At 38.6% G+C, this 25,062-nt stretch overlaps 1 protein-coding gene across 4 annotated transcripts in view; it reads left to right on the plus strand.

Annotated features, from left to right (window-relative positions):
* The window catches only part of LOC136864070 (ataxin-7-like protein 1), a 521,582-nt gene that overhangs the window by 396,792 nt on the left and 99,728 nt on the right, over window positions 1–25,062 (plus strand). The window contains exon 8 of one of the 4 annotated variants that reach the window (XM_067140615.2): window positions 13,166–15,964. The exons of the other annotated variants lie outside the window; for them this stretch is intronic. Within the exon in view, the coding sequence (XP_066996716.2) occupies window positions 13,166–13,318 (153 nt within the window). The 3' untranslated portion in view covers window positions 13,319–15,964. Of the gene's footprint in view, window positions 1–13,165; window positions 15,965–25,062 lie in introns of those variants that run through there. 4 annotated transcript variants of the gene reach the window in all.

Raw genomic sequence — 25,062 nt, forward strand, 5'->3', positions numbered from 1 at the left:
GGTATTGCTTTCTCTTCGAAGTGTTGCATGAAGCTGCTATACCATCCACACAAGCCAAGGAACTGACGTACTTATCGCTTGGTCCGCAGGTGTTCAGCTTCTTCAGTAGCTCGATTCTTCTCTTGTTCCCTTTCTAAGCCTTCAGAAGTTAGGACATGGCCAAGATATTCTACGCGGGACTAGGCGAAGTGGCACTTCTTCAGTTGCAAGTCAGTCCATGAATCTTCAGTCGTTCGAGCACTTTCCTCAGATGTACAAGGTGTTCCCAAAAATTCCTGCTGTGAATTAAAATGTCTTCGAGATACACTTGGCAAAAATCTCCAGCATATCCTGATAATAACTTATCCGTCAGTCGCATGAAGGTGGCATGAGCATTCTTCAATCCAAAAGGCATTACCTTGTAAACTGGTACAATCCTCTTGGTGTCATGAAGGCGGTCAGTGGTCTGGAACTTTCTTCAACCTCCACTTGCCAGTATCCGGGGTTGAGATCCAGCGTGCTGAAAACCTTAGACCCACTTAACATGTTTCAGCGAGTCTTTCAGGTTAGGCATGGGGTAAGCATCACTAACAGTTTGATCACTTCAACCTGCAGAAGTCCGCACACAGTCAATACTACTTCTTCTTCTTTTTCTTCTTCTTAGGTAGGACGATAGGTGAAACCCAACAGGATGTAGAGGGTTCGATGAGACCTTGCCCTTCCATCTCTTGAATCTTCCGGACAATGAAGTTGCGCTTATCTGGGTTGATTGGACATGGACTTCGCTTGGTGGGTTAGGAGGTGCTGCATTCAATGGTGTGTGTTACTGTGGAAGTCCATCCTATTTTATTGGTGATGACTTCTGGAAAGTCCTTTAAGGTGTGTCTCAGCTCCTCTTCTTCACTCGGATGAAGATGCGTTAACTGGATATCACCCAGGTCTACATCGACTTCCGTATCCTTGTGAGTCTGGAGATTTGCATCGTGCCAGGCGACCCTCAGACGTCTGTCTTTCCCAAAAAGACTTCATGAGTTGCATAGTCTAGGATTACCTCATATTCCACCAGAAAGTCATGACCTAACATGGTATCAGGTTCTGAATCACTGCAACGTCAACTACTTTAGGCATGCTTATGCGTTTAGCGGTTAGGTTAGTCTGTCCTTTGATGGAATAGGATACCCCGTCCGCTGCTCCCACTACCCTTCCGAGATGGTGAGACTTCATAGGCGGTAGTACTCTAGCAGTTCGAACCCCACTGTCGCCAGCCCTGAAAATGGTTTTCCGTGGTTTCACATTTTCACACCAGGCAAATGCTGGGGCTGTACCTTAATTAAGGCCATGGCCGCTTCTTTCCCACTCCTAGCCCTTCCCTGTCCCATTGTCGCCATAAGACCTATCTGTGTCGGTGCGACGTAAAGCAACTAGCATAAAAAAAAAATTAAAAAAAAGAAAAGTAATCTGGCAACAGCCCCGTTGACAAATGAATGGCTTGCTTGGCTGTCAAATATAGCTGAAAAATGCTCGTTGCCATTCCTCAAGATGACAGCTGGGTGGGATTGGTCTGTTCTACTCACAATCTGACCCATCCCTCTCCTACTTGACCAGGGTTGCTCGTCTGTCAATTCTTGAGGAGCATTCCTGTTCCTGGTTCCATCCACATTCAATCCAGGATGGGCCGGACCTGGTTTTTCCTACGTCAAGGTTGGACACTTGTTCTTCAGGTGTCCCATTCTTCCACACTGGTAGCAGTTCCTAACTGTGCTGGTCTCTTCCGTAGCTTTGCTCTTGTGTTCCTCCAACTGGGCGATGATTACGTATATCATCAAAGGATCTCGGTTGTGATACTTTCACTAGGGGTCAATTCTTATTGTGGAGCAGCTCTGTGATATCTGGTAAGATCTCATTCTCGCTTCCTTCCGGGTGCCAACGCTTGAAGAGCTGGTACTTCTTTAGGATAAAGGCACTAGCTCTGATGCCAGTTGGTTGTGCCTCAGTCAGTAGCTTCTTTTTCACAGAGTTCTTTGCCCCTTCGGAATTAAACCTAGCGAGGAACTCCCCCTTGAAGTCCGTCCAGTTCAAATTTAAACCTATTCCACCAAGTAGGGGCTTGCCCCTTCAATCATGGTGTGATGAGTTGCACGAAGATGTCCTCTGGTAGATTAGTCCTTCCTAATAGACTGACCGATCCCTCAATGTAGCTAGTTGGGTTCTTTTCCAGTCACCCGTGGAGTTCCGGAAGGCTCTCTATAGTCACCTTCGGTTCTAGGTGTCCTGTATTCCTGGTTAGGTTTGGGGGGGCTTAGAAGTGTGGCGATACATCCTGTTTCAGTTAATCTATCTTCTACTGCGTGAAGGATGCTTTCCCTTATATTTTGCACATCTTCCTTTTTGGTCGAATTCCGGTTTCCTAACCTTCCTTCAACAGCAGAAATACGGCTCCCAAACTTTCCCTCGACGGCAGAGATACATCTTTCAAAACTTCCCTCACTTGTAGAAATTCTCCCCTCAACCTGTTGCTTTATAAGCAAAATTACCACAAAACTAATTTATTTTATCACCACCAATGACATGTCCCTGAGAAGTTTCTATAGTAGTAGCAATTACCCGTGGCTTTGCTTGCGTGGATTTGGTAATTTGATCAAAGTAATCGTTCCTCGGCATTATACTAAGACGTTATCTGAAAATTCCTAAAGTATAAAATCTCGCCCAAAAATTGAGTTTAATTTACCCCAGAAATTCTTTGTAAACCATGCTTGTGGTATTACCTTTCGGGGCTATGACGACCGTGCAACATAGAACTGTACATGTGAGAAACAGTCTTTTCTCAAGTCGAAAAAATGAATACATGTTCCTTTATTTTTAAAGGAGATTCCAAATACCTATTCCCACATCTGTAACATCGTCAGTTTTTGAGATATGCATAAGTATCCCCATAAAAAGAATTCAACCCCTTGATCAGTCCTACCTCCCCCTCCCATTTAAGTGTATTTTCCAAAAACAAAAATACATGTTTCTTCATTTTTTTTTGCTAGGGGCTTTACGTCGCACCGACACAGATAGGTCTTATGGCGACGATGGGATAGGAAAGGCCAAGGAGTTGGAAGGAAGCGGCCGTGGCCTTAATTAAGGTACAGCCCCAGCATTTGCCTGGTGTGAAAATGGGAAACCACGGAAAACCATCTTCAGGGCTGCCGATAGTGGGATTCGAACCGACTATCTCCCGGATGCAAGCTCACAGCCGCGCGCCTCTACGTGCACGGCCAACTCGCCCGGTCTCTTTATTTTTAAAGGATATTCCAAATACCAGTTTTGACATCTGTAACATCTTCAGTTTTTAAGATATAAGTATCCTCATAAAAAGTAATTAAACTATTTTTGACTTCTTTTCACCCCCCCCTCCCCTTTAAGTGCCTTCTCCGAAAACAAAAAGGTACATCTTCCTGTGTTTTGAAAGGATTTTCCAAATACCAAGTTCCTTGTCTCTAACATGTTAAGTTTTTGACATATAATGTAGATATACTGGTACTCATTTTAAAAATTCACCTGTTTTTCCAATTCTTTTTAGCCCCCTAAATGGATTTTCCAAAAGAAAAAAAAAGTGTGTTTCTTTATTTTCAAAGGAGATTCCAAATATCAGTTTTCATGTCTGTACATCTGTAACACCTTCAGTTTTTGAGATAAATATATACTCATAAGAAAAATTTGACTTCTTCACTTCTTTCCACCACTCTCCCGCCTTATGTGGACTTTCCAAAAACAAAAAAATACGTTTTTCTTTATTTTGAAAGGAAATTCTAAATACCAACTTTCACGTCTGTAACAGCTTCAGTTTTTAAGATAAAGTATCCTCAATTTTAACTCCTTGTTTACTTATTTTCAGCCCACACCCCTTACGTCGATTTTCCCAAAAAAAAACAAATGCGTGTTTCGTTATTTTTAAACGAGATTCCAAATACTAATTTTCACGTCTGTAACATCTTCATTTTTTGAGATATAAGGGTCCTCATCAAAGTAATTCAACTCCTTTTTCACCACCACACCCCCACCCCCACCCTCAAGTTGATTCTCCTCTCTGCCAAAGTGCGTGTTTATTGTGTGCTAGGGTGGGCTCATCAGTTGGTACCTAGCACACTTACCAATACGCTGGCTAGTGCATACTGTGGAGGTCACTGCATAGGCTACTTCGAGCCACCGGCAGTACTATTGCACTAAGAGACTTTGTCTCATTACCAAAAATTGATGCCTGCTTGGCCATCAGTTGATACAGATGTTGATTCCCATAGGAAATTCCCATATATATATATATATATATATATAATTCAACTAAATTTTCAATTTTTCACCCCTCCCCCGTTTAGGGTTTTTCCAAAAACAAAAGAATACGTGTGTCCTTTTTTCAAAGGAGATTCCAAATACCAATTTTCACGTTTGCAAAGTGTTAAGTTTTTGAAATATACTGTAGAAATGCTAATTTTAAAAATTCACCCCCTTCCCCTTAAGTGGATTTTCCTAAAAATATATTTGTTCCTTTACTTTTACAGGAAATTCCAAATACCAGGTTTCAAATCTGTAATATGTTACCAGTCTGAGATAATTAAAAGATATAGTCTTTTTTAAAATTCACCCTGTTTGTCACTCCTGTTCACCCCCTATTCATCGGATTATCCAAGAAACACAAAAATATGTGTTTCTTTATTTTCAAAGGAGATTCCAAATACCAGTTTTCATGTCTGTAACATCTTCAGTTTTAGAGTTGTAAGTCTCCTCATAGAAGGTGTTTACCCCCTTTTCCCCCATTTTTCAACCCTGTTAATGGGATTTTCCAAAAAGGAAAAAAAAATGTTTTTCTTTGTTTTAAAACATTCCAAATACTAATTTTTACGCCTGTAAACTTTTACGTTTTTGAGATATAGATGTTCTCATTTTAAAAATTCAATCCCCTTTTCACCCCTTTAGCGCCAGAATATCCAAAAATCCTCCCTTAGTGAGCACCTACAGCCTAACATAAATATATCCCCAAAATTTCATTTATATCCAGTAGTTTTGGCTCGGCGATGATGAATCAGTCAGTCAGTTAGGACATGTTATTTTATATATATAAATGATGTAGATTTCAACAACGTAGCACATGGTATGTATTGAATAGGTCATGATAATAAAATAAATTATTTTTGTGATAATTTTGCTTATATTCTGTTTCAGTATGGATGAATCATGAGAGTTGCCTCTTACAAACTGTTGCTTTATGCCAGAAACCTGGATTCCCACCACCTCCTTGAGGTTCGAGATTACCCCCTCCTGCTGGCGTACCCTACTATCGATCTGTTCAACCTGTCCCAGTTTTGACGTGATGCCTGATATCTGCTGCGTTAATTGGTTGGTGACGTCACTAATTTGAAATGAAATTTTGTGATTTACGGTTGAAATTTTCGATTCTAGGCCCTGTTCTACATTGTAAACCTGTACGTACACTTGTGCTATTTGTCCGGTTAAAACCGTATTAACTTGGGAAATTTTGTCTAAAAGTTTGTCATTTACTTTCCAAATTTGGTCTGAAAGTTTGTCATTTTGTTCCGTTAAGGTGGAATTAACTCGTGAATCAACGTCTTAGATTTTTTAATTGAGAGCTTGTATCATGATCATTAGGTTAGAATACATTTCGGTTATATTTACCTCTTCTTCTGTTCCAAATCTTCATCGAATTTGATGAAAAACTTTTCGGGATCTTCTCCTTTTTCGACGAGATCTTCCCTTAACCGCGTCTGCAGTGATTTCTTCTTCCCGTTCGTCGGGAGATTTCTCTTGGTGAGTTTGTCTTTGAGTTGTTTCACTGACGTATATTCTAGTATCACTTGCATTTTGATCTATTTCGCACTACACTCATATTTACTGGTAAATTCTTACATCCTCATCACGGTTGCCAGTTGAAGTGTATCCACAAAGACGCACAGAAAATGCTGTCAACTTGCGTACACAGATTTATTCACAATTATTTACAAATTAAATGCACATAAACTTAATCACTGCCATCGCAAACAAAACACTTCACTCTGAAAACAACAAACCACCATTTTTAACAGCTGCCTATCTCTAAGCACATGAGACTGCAACCTTGAAACAGTTGACTGCTGACTGCTATATTAGAGCATGTCAGCCTTAAACACAACACAACTAAACAGTAACTAGTCTCTACCATCAAGACCACCTCCTTATATATGTGCCTGCCAGGCTTCTCGAAGGATACGTTACAGAATACATTCTCGTGTATTCTAGTGTGCTTAATACATAGATATAATGTACGGAATATTCTGCCATCATCTATTGTCAAAGATACATCATTCTGAATATTACAGTGTGTTTTACAATACTGTTGTGGATTACACATCATATATACAGGTGGGTTGGCAGCCTTTCAGAAGTTGCAAGGGCAGCAGTCTAGATGATTGACTGATATGGCCTTGTAATAATACTCAACATGGCTTAGCTGTGAGGGCTTCCTCCCAGGTAAAATATTCCAGAGTTAAACTAGTCCCAGATCTCCAGGTGGGGATTACACGAGAGGGGGTGATCATCGGGAAGATGGATACTGACATTCTGCAAGTCGGAGCATGGAGTGTTAGAAGTTTGAATCATTGTAGTTGGTTAGAGAATCTGAAAAGGGAGATGGATAGACTGAAGTTAGATGTAGTTGTTATAAGTGAAGTACGTTGGCAGGAAGAACAGGATTTTTGGTCAGGCGACTACCGAATTATCAACACAAAATCAAACAGGGGAAATGCGGGAGTTGTTTTAATAATTAATAAGAAAATAGGGCAGCGGGTAAGATGCTATGACCAGCATTGTGAAAGAATTATTGTCATCAAGATAGACACCAAACCAGTGCCTACCACAATAGTGAGGATTATATGCCTAATAGTTCCGCAGATGATCAGGAAATCGAAACAATATATGAAGAGATAGAAGATTTAATACAATATGTAAAAGGTGACGAGAATCTAATTGTAATGGGAGACTGGAATTAAGTGGTATGCCAAGGAAGAGAATGCAATACAGTAGGAGAATTAGGATTGGGACGAAGGAACGAAAGAGGAAGTAGGCTGGTTGAATTCTGCACTGATCATAATTTAGTCCTTGCCAATACTTGGTTCAAACACCACAAACGATGGCTGTATACGTGGACGAGACCTGGAGACACTGGAAGGTATCAAATAGACTTCATTATTATTAGGCAGAGATTCAGAAACCAGGTGTTGGATTGCAAAACTTTCCCAGGCGCAGACGTGGACTCTGGCCACAACTTGTTGGTCATGAAATGCCATCTGAAGTTGAAGAAATTGAGGAAAGGAAGGAATGCAAGGAGATGGGATGTAGACAGTTTGAAAGAAAAGAGTGTGAGGAATTGTTTCAAGGAACATGTTGCACAGGGACTACATGAAAAGGCTGAAGGAAACACAATAGAGGAAGAGTGGATAGTCACCAAAAATGAAGTCAGTAGGGCTGCTGAAGAAATGTTAGGAAGAAAGGAAAGATCAAATCAATGGATAACTCAGGAGATACTAGACCTGACTGATGGACGAATGTACAAGAATGCTAGAAATGAAGAGGGCAGAAAAGAATACAGGTGATTAAACTATGAAGTGGATAGAAAGTGCAAGGTAGCTAAGGAAGAATGGCTGAAGGAGAAGTGCAAGGATGTCGAAGGTTGTATGGTCCTGGGAAAGGTAGATGCTGCGTACAGGAAAATCAAGGAAACCTTTGGAGAAAGGAAATCTAGGTGTATGAATATTAAGAGCTCAGATGGAAAGCCACTTCTAGGGAAAGAAGACAAAGCAGAAAGATGGCAGGAACATATCTAACAGTTGTATCAAGGTAAAGATGTAGATAATTTGGTTCTGGAACAAGAAGAGGCTGTTGATGCTGATGAAATGGGAGACCCAATTTTGAGGTCAGAGTTTGACAGAGCCGTGAGTGACCTAAATAGGATCAAGGCACCTGGAATTGATCACATTCCCTCTGAATTACTGACTGCCTTAGGAGAAAGCAGCATGGCAAGGTTATTCCATTTAGTGTGTAAGATGTACGAGAAAGGAGAAGTCCCATCCGATTTTCAGCAGAATGTTGTTATACCTATTCCCAAAAAAAAAAAGGTGCTGACAGGTGTAAAAACTACCGCACCATTAGTTTAGTATCTCACGCTTGCAAAATTTTAACACACATTATTTACAGAAGAATGGAAAGACAAGTTGAAGCTGAGTTAGAAGAAGATCAGTTTGGCTTCAGAAGAAATGTAGGAACACGTGAAGCAATCCTGACTTTACGTCTGATCCTAGAGGATTGAATTAAGAAGGACAAGCCCTCATACGTGTCATTCGTAAATCTAGAAAATGCATTCAAGAATGTTGATTGGACCAAGCTATTTAAGATTCTGAAGGTGATTGGGATCAGATACCGAGAACGAACAATTATCTACAATCTGCATAAAAATCACTCTGCAGTGATAAGAATCGAGGGCTTTGAAAAAGAAGCAGCAATCCAGAAAGGAGTGAGGCAAGGCTGCATTTTGTCCCCCCTCCTTTTCAATGTTACATAAAACAGGCAGTAAAGGAAATCAAAAAGGAATTTGGAAATGGAATCACAATCCAAGGAGAGGAAATCAAGACCTTGAGATTTGCCGATGATATTATTTTATCTGAGACTGCAGAAGATCTCGAAGCTGCTGAATGGTATGGACGAAATCTTGGGTAAGGAGTACAAGATGAAAATAAATAAGTCCAAAACAAAAGTAATGGAGTGCAGTCGAACGAAGGCAGGTGATGCAGGAAATACTAGATTAGGAAATGAAGTCTTAAAGGAAGTAGATGAATATTGTTACTTGGGTAGTAAAATAACTAACGATGGCAGAAGTAAGGAGGACATAAAATGCAGACTATCACAAGCAAGGAAGACCTTTCTTAAGAAAAGAAATTTGCTCACTTCAAACATTGATATAGGAATTAGAAAGATGTTTCTGAAGACTTTCATCTGGTGCGTGGCATTGTATGGAAGTGAAACATGGACGATAACTAGCTCGGAAAGAAAGAGAATAGAAGCTTTTTAAATGTGGTGTTACAGAAGAATGCTGAAGGTGAGATGGATAGATCGAATCACGAATGAAGAAATACTGAATCGAATTGGTGAGAGGAGATTGATTTGGCTAAATTGGACTAGCAGAAGAGATAGAATGATAGGACACATCTTAGGACACCCAGGACTTCTTCTGTTGGTTTTTGAAGGAAGTGTAGGCATTAAGAATGGTAGGGGTAGACCAAGGTGTGATGTGGCATGCAAATTAGAGCAGGTGTAGGACGCAATAGTTACATCGAAATGAAATGTTTAGCACAGGGTAGGGTGGCATGGAGTGCTGCATCAAACCAGTCTATGGACTAATGATTCAAACATATACAGGTTGTTACATTAACTGAACTCATATAAATGTCTATATACAGTACATGTTTCATGACATAACCTCACAAACATTGCGATCACCCGACTACATGAATAATAATAACACTAAATGGATGTAAACACTTCTTAGCCATTCATTACAAGTCATAATATCATAATTGTAAAATAATAATAATTGGAGCTTGATACTTGCATTATTTACCCGTGGGTTAAAGGATATTGTTTTCAAGTTATATCAGTCTGTTACACTCGCGTCAATACTTAGTTCGCTACAGATCACATAGTGGTCTGTATCATCGAATAATCCCTGGAAAACTCGCACATTCCTAACGAGACTTCCTGAATTCAAAGTTGGTTAAGATATAGCCTATTGTGGATCTGGTACCCCTAGCTTCCCATGTGTAGCAGTGAATAACCTTATGCTTGAAGAATATGTTCGTTGCTGCTAAACGCATACTAGCACAGAAGTCGAGCAAATGCTTCCCATTCCCATTAGCTTCCATATGTTCCCCACATTTACCAATCACCCTTTCGTATCCTTCAGTTCTATTTCCAACTCTCGCATTGAAATTGCCCATTAGCACTATCCTATCCTTGCTGTTGACCCTGACTACGATGTCACTCGATGCTTCATAAAACTTGTCAACTTCATCCTCATCTGCACCCTCATATGGTGAATACATTGAGACAGTTCTCGTTCTAATTCCTCCAACTGCCAACTCTACCCACATCATTCGCTAATTTACATGCCTAACAGGAGCTATGTTGCATGCGGTGGTATTCCTGATAAACAGCCCCAACCCACACTCTGCCCTTCCCTTTCTAACACCCGTCAAGTACACTTTATAATCTATCTCTTCCTTGTTATCTCCCCTTACCCGAATATCACTTACTCCTAGCACATCCAGATGCATCCTCTTCGCTGACTCAGATAGTTCTACTTTCTTTCTTCCATAAGCTCCATTAATATTGATAGATCGCCATCAAATTCCATTTCGTTCGCCAAGTTGTTTCCAAGGAGTCCCTCGCCTATCTAATGGGAGTGGGACTCCGTTACTCCCATAGGTCCGAGGGTTGTTTAAAATGTTCTGAGCTTGGTAAATTCATGATGCAGGTTACTACCCTACTTGCATATAGTCCAAGTGAGGATCTCTCCTCTAACGGGTAGGGACCACGGTGGTTTGTATAGTCCTAGCCATCTGAGCACAAAGAGGACCATGACTCAGAGTATGTCTGAGATGCCCACTCCCATTCCATAGCAACTGGTATCCCGACTCTCAGGACCACTTAGTAGGCCACTCAGCCGTTGCCCATGGTTCACAAACTAGGATGTGACTACAGTAACCCACACCATGGACCATTTTGTGAGGCAATGTATATTAATTACATGATAGACACATTCTGAAGGCATGGAGAGCAAGGTGGAAGAGTAAGTACACATCAAACATATGAACACTTCCCTTTTGCTCTGAAGGTGAACTGCTGTATGATCATTACTGATCTAGCAGAGATCATCCATTTTAAAATGACAAAACTACAAGAATTTATGTAGTGATTTTTGAATGGTAGTAAGTGTTCTGTAATGAAATATACGTACTTGTGCATTATGAGATTTGCCCTTCTAGCACTGTCTCTGTCTTTCTACTTAAAGTTCATCAATTTACTTTTACTCCTTCAGAGTTTGACAATGTTTACATTCTATCATGTGATGCATTCACCTGCCCCCCTAACTTGTAGAGCTATTATAATGAATACAATCATAGAACAGTGTCGAGTAGGACATTTAAAAGCAGATTGAACAAAAATGTATGGTCATTAATTTTTAATTTTTTTAATTTTAAAGTTATTTCTGGGTATTTATTGAAGGCAGGTGTGTGAATATGAATTTTTTACCTCTGCCTTTTTATTGTTGACTGTTCCGGTGCATTAAATTGTGATGTTATTTATCATCTATGCCACCTCCACCCAATACTTCTAATACGTGCAGGTGCTTGCATGTGAAGCTTTAAGGTCTCCTTGCCCCTATGTAAGTGTTAATGTGGCCATTTTTTTCACAGCCATTATGAAGTTTCGTTTGTTATTAATTTATATCTACTACACTTTGAATTTATTTACATTCATTATTATTATTATTATTATAATACAGGGCACTAGGAAAGTTTTGCAATACGCTAAAACGGTTAGCTGGACACCCCTGTTATGGTGAGGGATGAAAAGAGGGGTGAAAACTGGTCTAGAAGACAGCAAGGCACGACCTTCACACCAGTTGTTACCAAGCAGTGGGATTGAAAGCAAGTTATCAGTGTGGTCTAAAGGTGAATATCACGCAATTATCCGCTACAATTTTGCTCATGGATTAACTGTTGACCAGTGCCTGGAGGAAATGACTCCTGTGCTGGGGAAAGACTGTCCACATCGGACAACAATTTTCCACTGGTACAAAGAGTTCCAGAAGGGAAGTTTTGGGGTTGAAGACTATCGTCGTTCTGGGCGACCGTCTGAATCAGTGACTGAGGAAAACATTGAAGCTCTGAGGAAAATGTTGCAACAAGTGAGGCGGTTGACATATCAGCAGGTAGAAGAGACTCTCCACATCCCTGCACCAGCTATTCATTCAATTCTACACGACCATCTCCATGCTAGAAAGGTTTGTTTCCTTTGGGTGTCCCATTCACTTTCAGAGGAACAAAGGGCACATCGAGTGAAATGGTGCCGAAAAATGCTTAAACAGTTTGAAAATGGTACTTTGCGTAACGTCAATAGCATCGCTACAGGTGGCAAAACTTAGCTTTATTATTATGATGTCCCAACAAAATCCCAGAACAAGGTGTGACTGTTTGAAGATGCGGGTACTCCTGTGACTGTGCAAAAGTCAAGGTCAGTGAAGAAAAGGATGATTGCAGTATTCTTCACTAAACAGGGCATCCTGACTCGGGTTGTGCTAGAAACACAAAGGACAGTTACTGTGAAGTAGTACAGTGAGACTTGTCTGCCTCAGGCTCTCAAGCAGCTCCGTCCAAGGTCACGGCTCAACGCTTGGCTCTTGCATCACGACAATGCTCCAGCACATCATGCTAATGTAACAATTGATTTTCTTGCCAGATCAGGGTTGACTGTGCTCGATCACCCTCCATACAGTCCTGATCTTGCCCCATGTGACTTCGCACTCTTCCCAGAAGTGAAGATGAAGCTGAAAGGGTGGCGTTGTGCATCCGATGAGGAGCTTCTGGCAGCATGGGATCAAGAGTGTGAAAATGTAACCGAAGAAAAGTGGCAGAGTTGGTTCAGTGACTGGTTTCGACGTATGGAGAAGTGTGTTGAGTGTGGTGGAAATTATTTTGAAAAAGTCTAAAGCGTTTACTCACATTGCAAAACTTTCGTAGTGCCCTTTGTATTATTATTATTATTATTATTATTATTATTATTATTATTATTATTATTATTATATAAGTATTCAAGCAGGATAGGTACATATCTTCCCTTATGCACTGTCACTGCATGTGCTTCAAAGGAAGCCTGGTGTTATCTCACTGGTGCACTAGCCCCCAGCAGCTTGGAGAGATGTAGCATTCCAGTTGTTGAGTCTGATGCCAAACTGGGCTGAAATGCCAGTAATTTTATGATTTACAAAGTCTAATGAGCTTGAATTCTTATATAACATTCAGTCAGTGAAATTAAATTATGAACCCCTTCTGGAAAGTTAATTTTTCATCATTATTATTTCCTGTAAATCTTCTCTCAGGTTATCAGTCAGATTCAGCTGCAGTCCAAAAATAACAGCAGCCCTTCAAGTATTCCATTGAAGATACTGAGTCAGAGCAGTGGAATCGAATTTTCTTCACCTCATTCAGTCGTCGTACATTCGGATTTGGAACAGGCTTCTACGGAGACTTGAATCCAACAGACTCCAGCTGTTGGTGAAACCTGTTGTTAAATGTTATGGTTGTGGCGATGAGCAATCTGCTCATATTTTCGCTCGAGACGGTCAAAGGAATATTTGACCTGCTGAGTTCAGGGCAGGACTTTAGGTCAGTGGAAAACTAAACTGAGAGGAGGAATCTGAAACTGCACCGTCTGAATGTCTTGCTCGTGTTCTATAGCGAGCCAATGTTAAGAGATTTAATTCCTTCCTTAAATGTCATAGTAGTAACTTATTGTTTTGAATCCTGTTAGATTTATTTCACATTTCTAACAATATGGTATACAAGTGATAATGTGGTATTGGCTTGTGTTCTGTGAGAAAACGGAGCAAATTAGAATAGAATAATACCATAGTCCTACTGAAAGTGTGAAATATATTGATTGTTAAGCTTACATCAGAAAAGCCTTTGAAGTTGATTTGATTTCAGAATAGATTTCAGGGTTGTACTTATTCTTACCTCAGACCAGCTGCCCTGCAGTAAAATCATAACTTTATCTTCATCTGCAGTAATTGAATTTTAGCAACTCAATGAATGTTTTCCTAATGTAAGCTTTTACAATATATAACATGCATTCCATATTGGTGATTAATACAATCTATCAGCACAAATATACATGTGTTCAGTCACAGATAAGACATGGTTATACGTTTAAAAGTGCACTTCAACAATCTAAATTAAGATTTTTCATCATAATGTGGTAAAACCTCCTCCATCTACTGATAAGTGAGGTAAAAAGTGTATAGTAGTGTCTTCGTCCCGAGGTTGAGCAGCTCCTTTCCTGCACTCCCATGATGGAGGTGAATTGCATGTATCTTTTTAACCACATACCAACCCTCCTCCTCCTCCTCCCTCCTCCTCTATATTTAGCTCTTCTCTGATTTTAATATTTTGGATTCTAGCTCTTCTTGTCCTTTTAACCGATGTTCTTAAAAATTTCATTTCTACTGCTTGGATCTTACTATCTTGTCTCTTATTAGTTACCAGTGTTCCTAGTCCGTATGTTACAATTGGTATGAAATACTGTTTATATAATGTTTATTTTGTTGTCTTGGGTACTTTGTCATCACATTAAAGCTCTCTGACTTCATGATAAAATGTTGCACCTTTACTTAGTCTGTTATTAATTTCGGGGTTGATTCCATTACTTCCATTAATAATGCAACCCACATTCTCTAACTGTTCTGTCTATGTTCACTTGGCTTCTCTTTTTCACAGTGCATAACTACAGTTTTCTTTTTACTTAATTACCATTCCAAACTCCTTCAGATTTTCAATCCAAATGTCCAGTCTCCTTTATACTTCCTTTTCTCCCTTTCCCCAAATCACCTCATCATCTGCAGATACCAAAGCATTCACTTCATCACTACTGATACTCCGTTTTACACATTTTATGATTTCATCCATCAATAAACAATAATGGTGACAGTGCACTTCCTTGCTTGAGACTTTTTCAGAGTCACCCTTCCTCACTTGTACACTGGTTTTACTCCCATGATACAACATTTTTATCTTGTTAATTAATGATTTTGGTACATTCCTTTTCCGTAGGCATTCACATACACGTTTTGTCTTACCTGTATCGTAAGCTTTTTCCAAATCCAAAAATACGAAGATGATTTCCTTGCTCTTTTCCATATGTTTTTCCATTATCGTTCGCACTGTAAATATAAAGTCTGTTGTTGATCAATTCGGTCTAAAGCCATATTGTTCTTCCTCTAACTGTGTTTCTGTTATATCCCTCAGTCTTTTGTCTACTACTTTCTCCATTATTTTTAGCCCATGTGATAATAGGGTTATACCTCTATAATTTTCACATTTCTTCCTATTTCCTTTTTTGAGCAATGGTACAATGCTTCCTTGTTGCCAGTCTTCAGGTATTCTTTCATCCTTCCATATGGCATTGAGGGCTCGGTATAGCCACTGTAGTCCACTGCTTCCTGCTGCCTTAATCATATCAGCATTGAATTTGTCTTTTCCACTTGCTGCCCTCCTGCCAGTCTTAAATTTCTAGTAGCCCTGGAAATCAAATCAATGCCTCTGACAGTTAATAATGCTAACCGTTGCACTGCAGAGGAGGTATAAGTGTAGTAATAACATAACTTTGCGGTACACTTGCATGCAGTAGTTATTTAATTTCATGATAATACCTTTTTTGATTTTCATTAAAGCTTTTGTAATTTAATAACAAGTTACCTCAAAAGCAGTTGAAGTATACTGCCTGAATGTCAAACATTTATACAGGTCTCTTATTTGTATGTATCTTGTGCTGGTATGTTGTATACAGTGATATTAATGAACAATATTGAATCTTTCAAGAGCCAATCAAGAAAACCTTAAGATATGTTAAAATTTAGTAAATATTTACCTGTTACGTAAAATAATTGATACCAGATGTCTTATAGTGTACTTGCATAAGAGAAGTGTGAAATAAATCGTGAGGATTATACAGCCCTTGTCTCTAATATCAAGGTTGATAAACAGCTAATGGGAGGAGTAAAATACTATAAGTGGCCCAAACTCAGGAAATTTAAATTAATAGTCTGGTAGTTTTACTCTTCTCATTGTCTTGAAGTGTCCTGTAGCTACATAGAGTTGTTGCTCAAATATGACAGTTTATAATCTAGTCATATTACCAGTTCTGTAAACTGGTGTGTATATATATATATATATATATATATATATATAATATTATTATTATTATTATTATTATTATTATTATTATTATTATTATTACTGCTTTGAATTTTTAATGTTCAATTTCCATTAGCAGAAAGTTTGATAAGTAATTCCTTTCTAAGTTAAGTTCTATTCTACAATTGAAAATTGTCTTTAGTTAATATTTTGTAAACTTTTGTATTCTGTGAACATGCTTTTTATTTTTAAAATGTTGAAAGTTCAAATATCATTGGATACTTGAATGGAAATGTAATTTCTAGAAGTTGTTGATGGTGAACTGTAAAAGTACAGTTCTAAACAAAGAATTAGATTTAATATTTATTACAAATTTTTCAGTATTTACATTTGTGTAGATTGTTGCACTAGCCAGTGGCTGAGTACTTCTTAATTCAACTCCAACAATGGCATTTATTTGTGAATTTTTGTGGCATTATTTTGTGATCTTTTCCAAGTCGTCACAGTATACAAGCTGATCAACTTTCGTTGCTTTTTTTTTTCTTTATTTATTTAACTCTGAACGCCCTTCATATTACAAAAGGTCATAATTGCCCTAAAAGTGAGGGAGACAAGTGGTAGAATGCCATATAACAAAATGATTTATATTTTGTTTAATCTGTGAGTTCTTGTGATGGCTCTGAGTTATGTAAAAAAGGAACAAGTGCCAGAACTAGACTGTGGCCTATAGCTCTTCTAAAATAGTGGATAGAAGGGCATTAAAATGAATTGTTTATATCATGAAAAACAGGAGAAATATGAAATAGGACTTACTAGAGAACTTGAACGTTGAAGCAAGAACTATTTCTGAAAAATTGAAGGTTTTAATTTTCATCAGGTAGACCTTTAGGAGAATTTCCAGATTGAGGTATATAAATACTTGCTGACTAAGGAAGAATATCTGTAATTATGGAAAAAAGTTGTAAGTAGATTTTTCCTGTTTGCTATTTTATAGTCCTGTACATGTAAAAATATAGTTGCCTCCTTCAGCTTACCCACCCTTCTTACTCGCTTTCACAACAAGAAACCTCATCCTTTGCCACTTGTCAAAGACGCAAAGTTTACAAGTTTTATTATATTATTTTATAACTTCCCTAATTATAGGGTTGCCACTGAGACAAAGTATATTTCATTTTTTCAATACAAAACCTACCCTCACTCTTTAACAGGTTATGAAAAAATATTGTGTAATAAATCATATGAGCATGGAATATGAAATGTTTTTCATGTACAGTACAAAAAGGAATTGAAAAGCAAAAAGTATACACACAATGCTGTTGACTCTATAAATGGTTTCTTAAAATTAATATTGAACCGCGGATGGCAGCTACCGCTTTGTTGGTCAACAGATGTTTCTCTAAACCTAATGAAGTCCAAAACTGTGATAAGAATTTAGGAGTTGTTCCCCGGGCTCCCACCATCAAGCCTATGACTGATATTTTGCTGTCTATATTCTTCTTTATAATACGAGATTGTAGGGTCATAAATACTCTTCTTCTCTAAATCCACTTCTTCCGGTTGACCAGAATGCGATTCAGATCACACCATTTGGTCAGTGATCATTCCGTTCTTGTTTTCTGGTTTAAAGTCAACGATATCTATTCATCTGATGCTTCCATTAGCCGCCAATCCAGACGCTTCCTCATAGACCATATAGCCTCATTCTTTGGGGCGCCAGCCATCATGTGTCGAATCTTGGGGTGTTACTGTTTGTGGTGTTGACCATTCCTTAAAACATCTCCGAGTGGACAAGCACCCAGGACATGGGCAAGTGCTCTCTGTGGCAACACCGACAGAGGGTGTTGTCCTGGGACCTGCCCGGTAAGGAGCGAACTGCAACGTTAGCTGTCGTCTTGATTGCTTTGCGCCATTCTGAACATGACAGACAACGGTGATCAGATATCCACGTATTAGTTGGTGTGTATTCCTTAAGTAATGTTACACCCTTACCCGTATGGGGCACTTCACTCCAGTGCAAAAATTAACTTTCTCGCAGTTCGGTACGAACCTTCCTGGTATCAGCAAATTGACTGTGACTGTTGATGATTAGGTCTGTCGCTTCAATTTGCTTTACATCTCCCCAACACAGATAGGTCTTATGTGTGCAAAGGGATTGGGATAGGAAAGGGCTGGAAGTGGAAAGGGAGCGGCTGTGGCTTTAATTAAGGCACAGCCCCAGCATTTGCCAGGTGTGAAAATTAGAAATAATGGAAAACCATGCCGACAGTGGGGTTTGAACCCACCATCTTCCGAATACAAGCTAACAGCTGCACGACCCTAACCACATGGCAACTTGCAATTGCTATACTGTATTAGTATATTTCAAAATTACACAACCGTGCAACACACTGCACCACCTACCTCTTAGACTAGTTAACAGTGTAAAAGGCATGTCCCCAAAGCAGAGAAACAATAACGTAGAGCAGAAGTCAATTTACATGAATTAGGTTTGCTAGCATAAACTTGGAGAGAAAAGGTTTGAATATAGACATAAAACAAATAAATGGGGAATACAGGGAGTAAAATACATTCATGGTTTGTAAAGATATTCCATTCACAACCAAATCGCTAGACTTGTCAATCTGATAAGGTATTATCAACTGTGATACAATTATTTTTATTTATTACCAGACAGTGGCAATTAAAACACGATCCAAAGTATTTCTTTCTTAAGGACCATTTGCAATCATGATGTTAAAGTAACAGCTTTCACACAAAATTATCATGGCTCCCCAGACAAAGTCAAGGTCTCCTCATTTTTTTTGTAAATACAAAAAAAAAAAAAAACATGGCTCCCAACAATCTCCATCGAGACTGCATCCCCAGAAATCAAAGACGCCAGTGAACCAAGGCTGGCAGAAAAGTAAAAATAAATATGGAACACAAGGAAGGTAAGGAAGCAATTGCCATAGTTACGGAAACAAATACGAGTCAATAAAGTAAGTAAAATGAGAGCAAAATCCCGAAATGAACATATTAATCGGCCAAGGAAGCCGGAAAAAATAGTGAGATAAAATAAGAATAATGACAAAGCAAATATCTATAAGATACTGAAAAATAACACAGGTCCAATAACCATTCCACACCCACACACACTCAGAGACCAAACATGCAAAGCGGAGTGAATAAACAAAATATCCAGGCACGTTACGACAAGAATCATAACAGCATGACGTGAATCAACGACTCATGAGCTTGATCTGAGAGCACAGATCAGATACCTGGGTCACCACAAAGAGGCCCAGCTCACCCAGTCAAAATACATAGCATAAATAACTTGCATGCCACATGACATGTATTCATATCGCACACCAAGGCGAATATGAATCGTACAGTATCAGCGTTAAACCATAATGCAGAACATAAGCTTGAGCCAAACGTCAAAGACATAGAGAAACAAAAGGTCTCCAATCAAAAACCACAAACTAACTCATCCCACATATGAATAATCGGATCTGTGCTACCTTTTGCTCTGTGTAGGAACGATTACATAACAAGCTGACATGAAGAGAAAAGGAGAACAGTAAAATAAGTCTGCAGCAAGATTATAAAAGAAGAATACAAACATCTCCATCTTTTCTTTAAAAGCCATTATTGTCCGAAGACCAGAGATAACACAAATCCAAGGTAGGCTAGAAAGAAATGCTTTGGCAATCCTCCTTTACATGAGGTGCCATCTGTCTAATCGGGACGAACTACATGTCAAGTCAGGCATAGAGAACACTAAGCTGCCATAATAGACTGATCTATGATATCATAAAGAAGGCGATATCTGTAAAGTAGAAAAGTAAGATATGAACGTAATGAGGTGCAGCTCAACACACAGTATTTAAAAATTGTCGTAACTTAATATTTTGTAAGTTTTTTTGATCACATAATACAGCATCTAAATTCTAAACTCTGAAATTTTATTGACAACTTGGTCTTTGTTCACTGTCATCGTATGTCATGTTGGGTAGGAGGGGGTGGACTTCTTGGAGGCGATGGGTGGCGAGGTCCTTTATGACTTATTGGAATCAACTGGTCCTCACACTGAACTCCTTTTTGTTATATGTATAAATAGAACAAAAGTAGATGCAGTTGTCTAAAAGGATAATGGGTGAAATTTTTGAATAGTCGCACAGGTTTGGACATGATTAGGCTTCGATGAAGCAGAAGTATTGCACTGTATAGAACTGAAATTTCAGAATGGCATCTTCTACTTACCAAGTCAGTTGAGCTAGTAACCAATCCTACAAGTCTAGAATGAATAGAGCGAGCACTGGTAATTTAACTCCAGCCATGAAAAGAAAATTAACTCACATTTGAAATACTCATATTTTGATAATGGATTTCTCAGTAAAAGTGTTTGCTGTTTTGGTTATCTTGCATTCTGTGTTGACTTGAATTACATGTTGTAAACTTTCTATTTGTCCTAAGTTTACAATAATTTAATGTGAAAGAAGTTAAGAGTCTTTCCGATACTGATAGACTTTGTTTCTTGTACTCCTGAATTATTTTTTATCACATTTTCTTGGATCTTTCCAGTGTTACTGTTAGTATCCTGCTGCTTTAATTTGGACCCTATGTTTTTTGTAATATGTGAAGGAACTGAATAAGGTATACTTGGTATCTTGCTAAATTGACTGATATCTTATTCTAAGTTCCACGTACGGCATAGTTTTGCCTACTTTTTCATTGGTTATGTCAATGTAAGAAGCATAACTGTGCGTGCACTAGTGATATGTGCAGTATGGTATGTACTACGTGTGACTTTTTTAAAACATAAAATTCATTACTTTGTGAATTAATTGTATTTGTTGGACATTTAAGTAAATTCTTTTGTCTTCCTGCAAATTTTCTTGTACCTGTTTACTTTGGTACTTCTCTGCCACCTGATTTTTCAGCATTGTAATAATTATATGTTGAACATATCAGATTCACTCATCAGGCAGCTTCGTTGTTGAGGATTAACATTTTCAAATAAACTGGTTTCATTTTAAAAGTGAGCACTTCATTGTTTGTTTAAGTGAAATCCTCATCCTGTATATTGATGATTAATTTTACCCATTGTATTTAGCTTGTACTTGTCTCGGATCAAGAAGCTGGTCATTTGTGTATATCCTAGAAGATACCTTTACAGCCTGGTAAGAGAGTACAGGAGAATATCATTGAGCACAATTCTCCCTATCTATCAAGATATTGCTGTTGGATTCAGGTGCGTAAAATCAGACATACCACGAGTTCAGATGACACAGATGCTTATCAGCAGAAACTACAGCGAAACATCAGAATGTCAATGGAAATGGAGTTGCACTGCTCCAAGCTCACTCCTGCTAGTTTTGATCTCTTGTAGAGAACGTTGGTTGCCTGATCAGAATCTGAACCAATAATGAATGATGTGGTTTGCTGCTTTATAAATGGAGTATGCAAACTTCTCCCAAAACTGTGACTTCAGGGCAGCAAATGAAACTCGCTACCACATCAAAGCAGAATGTGCAATGTGAATGACTGGAGGTCTTTGTAGGAATGGTTACACAGGCCATACAGTGGATGGAAAATCTGGATATATACCTATAATATCCCTTGCAAGTTAATCATAAATTAAAGGAGTGTTAAATGATACAAATAAAAGTATTGTGAACATAGGAACCATAGGTCTGTGGTGATTAGATTAAGCGCTGTGCATGATTAAAGATCTAAGTTTGGCTGCCAACCTTACAAATGTTCAAACGTAAACATTAAATACTGCTTGCTTTTGGTTTACATTTTATCTGCACACAGTGAACATGCCAAATGTACAGTACCTCAGAACAGATGTTTGAAATGTCTCCCTCCATTTTGGCAGCACAATTCACATTGAAGCCACGATGATTTGCATATTCTTTGGAAAATTCCTGGCGATTCTCTGACACGGATGTGCAGGAGTGGCAGCAGACAGCCAGAAGGACGCAAGGATGACAGAAGGAAGGCCATGCAGACAGCACCTTAGCAAAAGTATGGGATATGTGGTTATAACTACTAATCTATTAAAATGACAAGCTTATGTATGAAATGTAGCCAGTCTACATGTAGTCATCGCTGCATGCAAGGATACCAAGTAGGTCTATTAAATGTGTTATTTGTTATTTGTTATGTGTTATTTTACGTGAAAGTGAGCAAACATCTCCATGAAGGTTAACTCAGTATTAAATGTGATTATTAACAAATTGATAACTGCCAACACTAATTTTCAGAAGACAACAACAAGAGAGTCTGAGTAATAGCATGGTAAAACATTTTTTTGCATGAATAAAGGATGTGCCAATGTCAGCTGACTGCATGCATGATTGTAAGGGCTGCCAAACATGAGGGCTGTTTCTTTACAAGTGGAAACTATTAATTACAACTGATACAAAAGATACACCTTTATGAATATCTGCAGTCCCTCAGTATAGTCCCCAGCATTGTGTATAACCTGTTACGAGTGCAATCGAAGCTGTAGTGTCCCTATGGCAGCGTCTGTTGTCTGAATGGTGCAGTCTCTCATCTGCAGAACTTGGGGTATAGGTCAGAAGTGGATGCCATGAAGCAGTTCCTTCATCTTTGGTATTAAATCATAGTCACAGAGGCTTAAGTTTGCAGAGTATGGGGGTTGATAAAACATTTCCCAGTCCCATTGAGCATATAAATCAGCCACCAAAATGTGTGACATGCACCCAAGTATTGTCCTAATGCAACACTATTTGCAGGTGATGTTCCAAAAAAGAATGGTAATACTGCACATTCACAGTCTGTTCTTATGGTTCGGTATGCATTAAGAGAACTTAATCACCGTCATCCACCACAGTCACAATCTCATTGCTGTTGGGGACCCATATATACAACATTAGTTCAATTGGCCTTTTAGTTTGGGCTCATTTGATCGAGCCCATCGAGCTGCACTGTTCTTGTTTCAAGAACATCTTGGATACTAACCGCCCTGCATTTGTCTAGTGTTAAAGGGAAACCACGGAAAACCATCCTAAGTGCTGCCGACGGTGGGATTCTAAACCACTAACTCCTGAATGCAAGCTCACAGCTCGCACCCCTAACCGCACAGCTAACTCACTCAGTTCCAACTAGTCTCTCACCAATGACTCTATTCTTCACAACACAGTGCATGTGCAGAGCATTGGATTAATGAGTCCAACTCCTGTTAAGTAGTTCTTGTACCACCCTGACATGTAAAACCGAGAAGCACTGGTTCACTTTCTTGGTGTACATACAACAGTGTTGCCACTAATAAGAAACAGCCTTTGTACATTGTACTTTAGTAGCAGCGTGACTGAGGAAGCCTGTTTCCTGCATGATCTCGGTTCATTTCTAGAACAATTTTAAGCAAGAGGGAGGATTAAGCCAAAAGTATGGGTGGGCTTCCTGAAAGCATACATAGGGGAAGAGAGCTTCTTGCAACAAAATCCAACCCACCTGAAAATTATAATGCCTTACATTACAGTAGTTTCTGTTATACAGAAATATTTTTTTAAAGCAATGTAGTAAAACAATCTGTTTCCTGTGGTAGCCGTTCTTCTGGAAAACTTGAAAGAGTTAGGAAATTCTTTGACTTTTAATATAGGTAAGGTTTGTAATAAATTACTGGCTAATTCTGAGCACCGTCTATGGTTGTATGGGGTTCAGTGTTAAATTTTCTCAAAGTTTCTGATGTGAGTGGAGTCTAAATTGCTGCATGAAGTATAAGAGCATTAACCTCTGAGAGTGCTATTCTTAAGATAGAGACATATATTTCCAGTTCTCTTAAGGTATGTGCTTGAAATGCCTTTAGCAAAGTAAGGAGCATTCATTACACTCCCAAGGATTGTGATTACAAAAAAGAAAAAAAATATAGACATGCAATAGACCATACTTTGTATTTATTTACCCTTTCCACTTAGTTTCTGTGTATGACTTTTTCTTTTCAAACACTTTGTCTTCACTGTACAAAACAGGGATCTGTGTGTATCTGAGCTAGTAAGTTTGAAATGTTCAAACTGTTGTCATTTATTTTAGTTAATTCAGGGAAGCAGCACTTTCAGTTATACATTACACACATCAGACCATAGCACAGCATTGAACTCACCACTATAAAACACATACCGGTACATCAGACGACAGAATAACACAATCTCATGTTTGTAAACATAGACATAGATAACACATTAGTCATATTCACATCTCAAAGAATAACTTGTATATTAAACCTGATTCCTCTGAATCATATTAACATCTTAACATAGCAATTATTTACAAAATTGTGATTCTTTTTTACTTTTTTATTGTTAAAATGGATTCTATTGAAAAACAGTGACAGTGGTAACAATGAAAGTAAATTTTGCAGACTTAACAATGGAATATAAGCTGCTGAAAAGTTCCTGTTTCAAAATCCCGAGTATAGCCTACTCATGATATTTCTAGGGTTCTTCTTTTAACTTACATGTAAACTAAATAATACAGCACTAAACTGATAGCAATTAAGATAACATGACACTCAATACTGTACAAGAAAGACATTGCTCATATGTTTGTGGCTGTGTGAAATGCCCTAAAACAAGGATCAATACACAATGCCACATCACACTCCTTACACATGTACCTGGATTCCCTTCTTGCCTTCTTCCCTCAATATGTAATATCCCTAGTATACTCGGGCTTTTATGCTAAGAGGTTAAAATTCCATTAAACAAATAATCAACAAGTTTAAACACACAACTGCACAATGAGACAGTTCCTGAAATGAGTACGCCCTGCTTTACCTGTATGAAATGTCCAACCCACACTACACAGACAGAACATGCCAATGTACCCAGTCGTCAACTACACTCACTCCTCTGCCCTCAAACTATGGATAAGAAAAAAAGATTGCATGTCTTGAGAAGTCCGTGAATTGTTTGATATCTTGCAGAGGAGATACATCTTACGAGCGTCTTTAAATGAATAAGACATTTCTTAAGTCACATGGTACTGTGGGATCTACAACATCCTATGAAGTACCAGTCAACTGGACGACTCGGGAGGCAGTTTATTTTTCTGTTCACAGCAAATACTATAG

This window comes from Anabrus simplex, chromosome 2, assembly GCF_040414725.1.
Source record: "Anabrus simplex isolate iqAnaSimp1 chromosome 2, ASM4041472v1, whole genome shotgun sequence".
Lineage (NCBI taxonomy): Eukaryota > Metazoa > Arthropoda > Insecta > Orthoptera > Tettigoniidae > Anabrus > Anabrus simplex.